This window comes from Nothoprocta perdicaria, unplaced genomic scaffold (genome assembly GCF_003342845.1).
Source record: "Nothoprocta perdicaria isolate Ctin4 unplaced genomic scaffold, notPer1 scaffold_545, whole genome shotgun sequence".
Classification (NCBI taxonomy): Eukaryota; Metazoa; Chordata; class Aves; order Tinamiformes; family Tinamidae; genus Nothoprocta; species Nothoprocta perdicaria.
Window position 1 is genome coordinate 19,174 of NW_020455805.1, and position 7,266 is coordinate 26,439.

Consider the following 7,266-nt stretch of genomic DNA (forward strand, 5'->3'; position numbering starts at 1 on the left):
CCAGGGTGGCCCCACGGGACACCAGGAATCCCCCCAAAAACACAGAGTCGCTTTTCCTCCCAGGATATTTTATTGACCCAGCGCCCCCCCAGCACCCAAATTTGGGGGCAGGGGGGCACCCCAAGGGGTCCCCAGCGGCACCCAGGGGACCCCTCATCTTGGTGTTCGATGTGGCCCCAAAACGGTGCCTGAGGGCCCAGCCGGGGGGACCAGGCCCCTGCTGTGACGTTGCGGCTGAGACCGGCCACAACTCAGTCCAGGAGTGGAGGGCCGGACGAGAGGAAAGGCAGCGCCAAGCTGCTGCGATGGAATTGGGGCGAACGGGGGGGATAAATTCCTCCCCAAAAGGGTCAATTCCTCCCCAAAACGCAGTCCCGCCGCTGCTGCCCCTTTCCCCATGCTGGGCTGGGAGCCCGGAGGAGGAGGAGGAGGAGGAGGAAGGGGAGGCAGCAGCTGGCCGGGCTCCAGGCCAGGCTTTCAGTTACAAAACGGGCCCTTGACCCGGCCCCGGGAGCGAGACGGAGGCGCCGGCCCGTGCCCGGCACCGGGAGCCCAAACAAAGCGGCCTTCAGCTCCGGCCTCCGGAGGCGGCTCCCAAATCCAGCGGGGTGGTCCCTGGGGACAGCACCCGGAGACCGAGCCCCATAGTTGCAGTTTGGGTGCTGGAAAGGGGGGGAAAAACCCCCCTGTCTGTCCTGGAAATAGAGCCGGGATCATCCACGTGGGTGCCAGGATCATCCACGTGGGTGCTGGAAAAGGGGGCGCCGGGGGGTGCCGGCCCCTCGGGAGTGGGCGGCGGGCTCCGGTGCTCATTAAAAGCCGACGTTAAAATAAATAAAAGCGGGGGGCTGAGGGGGCCCCCAAGGGTCCATGCGGCGCCGGGGGGGTCCTCAGTTCACCAGCAGCGTGTTGTCCGCCAGCGGAGCCCTGCGGGAAGAGGCGGAGGCTYGGGAAGCGGAGCGGGATAAGGCCCGGCCTCCCCCTCTGGGGTTAAAGGGAGGGAAAAACTAACGGGAGAAGGAGGTTTTGCCCCAAATCCCCAGGGGGAAGCGCAAGGTGGGCACCCACGGGGGAGTGTTGGAGCCCCAAAGGGGACCCTGGGGTGGCAAGGGGAAGGGTGGAGGTCCAAGCTCGAGGTGGGACCACCCTAGGAGAAGAGGAACCCCAAGGGGGCCAAGAGGTCCACACTCCAGGTAGGACCACCCCAGGAGAAGAGGAACCCCCAAAGAGAAGAGGAACCCCCAGGGGTGCCAAGAGGAAGGAGAGAGGTCCATGATCCAGGTGGGATCAGCCCAGGAGAGGAGGAACCCCCAGGGGTGCCAAGAGGAAGGCTGGAGCTCCACGCTCCAGGTGGGACCAGCCCAGGAGAAGAGGAACCCCAGAGGTGCAAAGAGGAAGGAGGGAGGTCCATGATCCAGATGGGACCACCCCGGGAGAAGAGGAACCCCAAGGGTGCCAAGAGGAAGCATGGAGGTCCACGCTCCTGTTGGGACCACCCTGGGAGAAGAGGAAGCCCCAGGGGTGCCAAGAGGAAGGGGGGAGGTCCATGATCCAGGTGGGACCAGCCCAGGAGAGGAGGAATCCCCAGGACTGCCAAGAGGAAGGAGGGAGGTCNCAGGGGTGCCAAGAGGAAGGAGAGAGGTCCATGATCCAGGTGGGATCAGCCCAGGAGAGGAGGAACCCCCAGGGGTGCCAAGAGGAAGGCTGGAGGTCCACGCTCCAGGTGGGACCAGCCCAGGAGAAGAGGAACCCCCAGGGGTGCCAAGAGGAAGGAGGGAGGTCCACGCTCCTGTTGGGACCACCCCGGGAGAAGAGGAACCCCAAGGGTGCCAAGAGGAAGGGGGGAGGTCCATGATCCAGGTGGGACCAGCCCAGGAGAGGAGGAATCCCCAGGACTGCCAAGAGGAAGGAGGGAGGTCCACACTCCTGTTGGGACCACCCTGGGAGAAGAGGAACCACCAGGGGTGCCAAGAGGAAGGCTGGAGGTCCACGCTCCAGGTGGGACCACCCTAGGAGAAGAGGAACCCAAAGGGTGCTAAGAGGAAGGGGAGAGGTCCACGCTCCAGGTGGGACCACCTCAGGAGAAGAGGAACCCCAAGGGTGCCAAGAGGTCCACGCTCCAGGTGGGACCAGCCCAGGAGAAGAGGAACCAGCAGCAACACAACCACAAACCCTCCTCTTCGGGCCCAGGGGACGAAGCAAAGGGGCTAAGGGGGACAGTAGACACGAGGGGGACCTCGGGGGGGTCCCCAAAAAGGCRCCCACCTCTCGCAGCAGCAGAAGACGGAGCAGGCCGAGGGGCTCTCGCGGCGGTACTTGCCCGACTTGGGGCTGTCCTTGCACTCGGCGATGAAGGCGTGGAGCTGGGACACGGGCGTCTCGCCCTCGCACTGGTGCTGCGGGGACACGGCGGGGACACGTTGGGGACCAGGCGACACGTTGGGGACAGCACCGAGCGGTGGTGGTGGCAGCCCTCACCTTGATGGTCTCGTAGGAGCCGGTGATGAGGGCGATGAAGAGGCTGAGCACCATGTAGATGAAGAGGCTGATGAAGGTGTACAGGTAGATCTGGCTGAAGAGCCACACCAGGTAGCTGTTCTGCTGCATCTCKGCGAAGGTGACGAACATGTCGTCGCCGTTGATGAGGGAGAAGAGGCACTCGGACACCATGGAGAGGGAGCGGAACTGGGGTGGGAGATGATGGAGGTCACCTCAGACTGGTCCAGAGCCCCGAGGACAGAGCTGGAGAGCCCTTGGGGGAAGTCTTGGCTTGTTTTGGTCACCAAGTGCTCCCTGGCACCTCACAAGCCATCCTGGTGAGCCGTCAAGGCGCCCAAAGACGGTGCCCAACCCAAGGAGAGCCCCCAAAGACRGGCAACCCCAACCCAACGGGAGGCCCTCAAAGACAGGCAACCTCAACCCAATGGGAGGCTCCCAAAGACGGGCAATCCCAACCCAAGGAGAGCCCTCAAAGATGGGCACCCCAAACCAGGGAGAGCCCCCAAAGACAAGCAACCTCAACCCAAAGGCAGGCCCCCATAGATGGGCAATCCCAACCCAATGGGAGGCCCCCAAAGACGGGCAACCTAACCCAAAGGGAGGCCCCCAAAGATGGGCAACCCCAACTCAAGGAGAGCCCCCAGAGATGGGCAACCTCAACCCAACTGGAGGCCCTCAAAAATGGACACCCCAAACCAGGGAGACTCCGAAAGACAGGCAACCCCAACCCAACAGGACACCCCCAAAGATGGGCAACCTCAAACCAACGGGAGGCTCCCAAAGACGGGCACCCCAACCCAATGGGAGGCTCCAAAGATGGGCAACCCCAACCCAAAGACGGGCAACCCAACACAGCTCCCATCTCCTCCCAAACCAGAAGGCGGCAGGAACGGTCCTGGAAGGGGGAAAATGCGGGAYGAGGTGCCCGGGAGAGGCACCTTGACGTGGTAGGGGCCCAGCACGATCCAGCCGCAGAAGCAGTAGCCCAGGTAGATGACGGCCACGCAGCAGCAGAAGCGGATGACGTTGGGCAGGGCCACCCGCAGCGTCACGATGAGAATCTGGCGGAAGGGTCGGGATTATCCTGCCGCCCTTCCTCCGCCGAGGGTGACGGAGGGAGGGAAAGGGGACAACCCCAACGTGGACGCGTGGTGGGAACACCTCGGGTGACTCCGAGGGCTTTGGAAGAGCAGGATGGGAGCCCCAAGGTGGTGCAGTGGTCCTGAGCCCACCAGGACATCTCTAGGCTCAGTGCCAGGCTGCTCCCACCCTAATGAGTGTCCTGAGCTCAAGGGGGGACAGACCGTGTCCCCAAGGCCACTCACGTTGTACTTCTGGAAGAAGGTGAGGTAGCGGATGACGCCCACCCACACCAGCAGCGTGGAGGTGCCCAGCAGGATGCTGCAGACGTCGTAGCTGGCAAAGTTCTGCGGGGACAGAGGTGGCACGGGGCTGAAGACGGGGCCACCGCTGTCCCTTGACCCCCCAGCAGAGCCTTGAGTGGTCCTCGTCACCCCTCAAGGTGGTGGCAACGTGGCCACAACAACGTGGTGACCACAACGTGGCCRCCTCATCGCCCGTCAAGGTGGTGGCACGAGGCATGAGGCGCAAGGGAATGTCCCTTTGGTGACAGCAACCCCCCCCGTCACCCGTGGTGACCCGGTGGGTCCCGCCGCCGTCCCCGCACCTTGGACTCGATGCCGATCTTCATGACGGTGCCCAGCACRGTGAGGACGTCGCTGACCACCAGCAGGATGTACCAGCCGTTGAGGAACTCCATGCGGTCCGAGAGGGCCAGGCTCTGCTTGTAGCGGCGCTGGAAGAACCGGCTGAACTCCTGCACTCAGGGATGGGGAAAAAACGGGAAAAATTRGGATGWGSYRSCWCATCCYAACTTCGGTGTGACACCCAGGGCCACCTCCAGAACGTGGTGGCCCCGTCGGGGCTGGAGAACATCCCGCTCTGCTCCCCGGCACTCACGTGCTGCAGCAGGAGGCCCCGGATGATGGAGCGGGCGCAGAGGATGAAGGAGAGCGAACACACGAGGATGACGACGACGTCGAAGAAGAGCCGGAAGGAGTTGTCACCTGCAAGGTGTCCGGGTGGGATCTTCTCAACGAATGACGCCAAGGGGGAGTCCCCGGAGTGAATCCGGAGCGAATCCGGAGCCGTTGTGCAGCGCCCGATGCCCAGTAGGGAGCAAACGTCCCATCCGGGCTGGACCTGGGTCCTACCTCGTCCGAAGACGCTGGGGTCCTTGCACTCCTTGATGTCCGCCCGGTTGTCCAAGCGGATCTTCACCCGGCCGCTGTGRGCCTTGTTGTCGAAGGTGATCTGGGAGAAGGGGACAGTGGGCAGGGGGCTCCCCGGGGGCCACCGTCCCCTCGGGARCGCCGTCGTCCCCGCGCGCTCACGGTGATGGTGAAGGTGTAGCAGTCGGGGATCTCGTTGTTGATGATGGTCTGGATGTTGATGGCCTTCAGCTTGAACTGGATGGTGACGTTGATGAGCCTGTGATGGGGACACCGGTCAACGCTGCCTCCTGGGGCTTGTTTAGGGTGGGGGTCACCCCACGCGGCCCCTTTGACCCTGCCAGGAGGGGTGGAGGGGGTCACCGAGCCCCAGTTTTCCCATTGGAAAAGCACCCGGATACCTGGGTCCTACTGGGAGAGGTGGATGAGGAGGTAGGAAGCAGCAGAAACCGGCCACGTTGGGCCAGATCATGGAGAGATTAGAGCGGATAAATAAAGGGATCCAATTACAACCCCCCCACTGGAAAAATGGGAAGGTGGAAGGACAAAAATGGGAAGGTGGAAGGATAAAAACACCCCCCAAAATAACCAAAGGAGCCGCCGCGAGCCCCACGGGGCCAAATCTTGGGGGAATTAAAGTGGATAAATAAAGGGATCTGATTACAATGCCCCCAATGGAAAAATGGGAAGGTGGAGAGACGAAAACGGGAAGGTGGAAAGAGAAAAACACCCCCAAAATAACCAAGGGAGCCGCCGCGAGCCCCGTCGCAGCCTCCTGCCCGCTGCCGACAGCAGAAAGGGGAAGCGGCTCCGGAAAGCGGCCGCTTCCGCAATCCGGAGCGGGGATCCTCGCGTTCCCGGAGGAGCCGGCGGGATACGGAGCGCCGGGAAAGGGCGGGAATTCCAAGAATTCCAAGGCCCGGGCTCTCACTTGTGGAATTTGAGGGTGAAATTCCTGTAGCTGCGGTCGAGCTCCGGCGGCAGCGGCTGCGGCTCCTGCGGCTCCACTCCCAGACACTCTACGGCGACGAGGGGGCACCCAAGTCACCTCCAGGGTGGTCCCTCGGCGTCCCCCCACCCTGGGGGCGCTGCCACCCACCGGTGACGATCTTGGGGTCGATGTTGAAGGTGTCGTTGGCGGGGTCGATGCGCCCTTTGCGGTAGAAGTGCTGGCAGAGCATGAGCGCCGAGCGGTTGGCGCCGCGCTCGGGCCGCACGTAGGCGTAGCGCCCCACCGTCTCGTTGGCGATGGCCAAGTACTGCCAGAAGAAACGGGGACGCTCAGCGCCGTCCCGTTGTCCCCCCCTCCGTTGTCCCCGTCCCCTCGTCACCTTGTCCACGGCGTAGAAGACGCGCGCGTAGAGCTGCCGCTGCGTGTACACGGCGTACGAGTCGTCGGCGCCGTCCGTGTAGTCCTCCAGGAAGAGGTGCTTGAAGGCCACCGTGTTCTCCTCCTTGAACGTCACCACCATCTGGTTGCTCAGCCCGAACAGGATGAGCTGCGGGAGAGCAGGAGTCGGCCTTCCCGCCCCACGTTCCCGGCGGGAATACGACCAGCGCAGCAAACGCCGCCTCTCGGCTCGTTTCCCAGGATTTTTCCCCCTTTATTGGTGTTTTTCCCACCACAAAAAGCTCTCAGGGGCAGTTTTCCTGCTCTGATCCGGATGAGGCTCCACCTGGAGCTGTTTTCCCTAATTCGCCCTTTTCCTTCCCAAACCAAGCACTGTTTCCTTCCCCTCCCTGGACACTGGAGCTGTTTTCCCTAATCCGTCCTTTTCCTTCCCAAACCAAGCCCCGTTTCCTCCCCTCCTTGGAGCCGTTTTCCCTAATCCACCCTTTTCCTTCCCAAACCGAGCACCATTTCCTTCCCCTCCCTGGAGCCATTTTCCCTAATCCACCCCTTTTATTCCCAAACCAAGCGCCGTTTCCTTCCCCTCCCTGGACACTCGAGCCGTTTTCCCTAATCCACCCTTTTCCTTCCCAAASCAAGCGCTGTCTCCTTCCTGTCCCGGGGCCAGCGCCGCCGCTTTTCCATACGGGAAGAGGGTCACGCGCCCGGCCGTTTCCTCCCAACCTCGTGACAGCTCCGGGCCGCTTCTGTCCACGGATAATTTTCCCGGCTCTCCCGGAAATTTTCCCGGATTTGTCCCTCCGGCAGCTCCCTGCTTTTTCGAGTGTCACCTGGGACATTTACTGTCCCCTCACACAGTGGCCCCGGGCTCATTTGTCACCTGCTGTCCCCGTGTCCGGTGCTCCCCGGTGTTCCCAAGCCCTGATGTCCCCAAGCCCTGACGTTCCTGCTCCCTACAGTGTCCCTATTCCCCCCACGCTCAGTGCTCCCCAAGGTCCCCAAGGTCCCATGGCCTGGTGTCCCCAAGCTCTGATGTCCCCGTGCTCCCCTGTGTCCCCATATCCCTATGAGCGCTGTCCCCAAGCCCTGGTGTCCCTGTGGGCTCTAGTGTCCCCCTGTCCCCAAGTCCCCCTCATTGTCCTCACATCCTCAGGCTCCCCGGTG

At 62.8% G+C, this 7,266-nt stretch overlaps 1 protein-coding gene across 1 annotated transcript; it reads right to left on the bottom strand.

Moving 5' to 3' along the window:
- Positions 1–442: 442 nt before the first annotated feature.
- MCOLN1 (mucolipin 1) lies at positions 443–6,332 on the bottom strand. Its single transcript, XM_026048518.1, has 12 exons — positions 6,083–6,332; positions 5,851–6,010; positions 5,683–5,770; positions 4,914–5,010; positions 4,734–4,833; positions 4,480–4,586; positions 4,187–4,336; positions 3,825–3,926; positions 3,438–3,560; positions 2,479–2,685; positions 2,266–2,396; positions 443–927 (listed from the first exon to the last, which is right to left on the bottom strand). Exons 1-12 carry the CDS (start codon positions 6,221–6,223, stop codon positions 891–893), a joined length of 1,443 nt encoding a protein of 480 aa, XP_025904303.1. The 5' UTR covers positions 6,224–6,332; the 3' UTR covers positions 443–890.
- Positions 6,333–7,266: the final 934 nt, after the last annotated feature.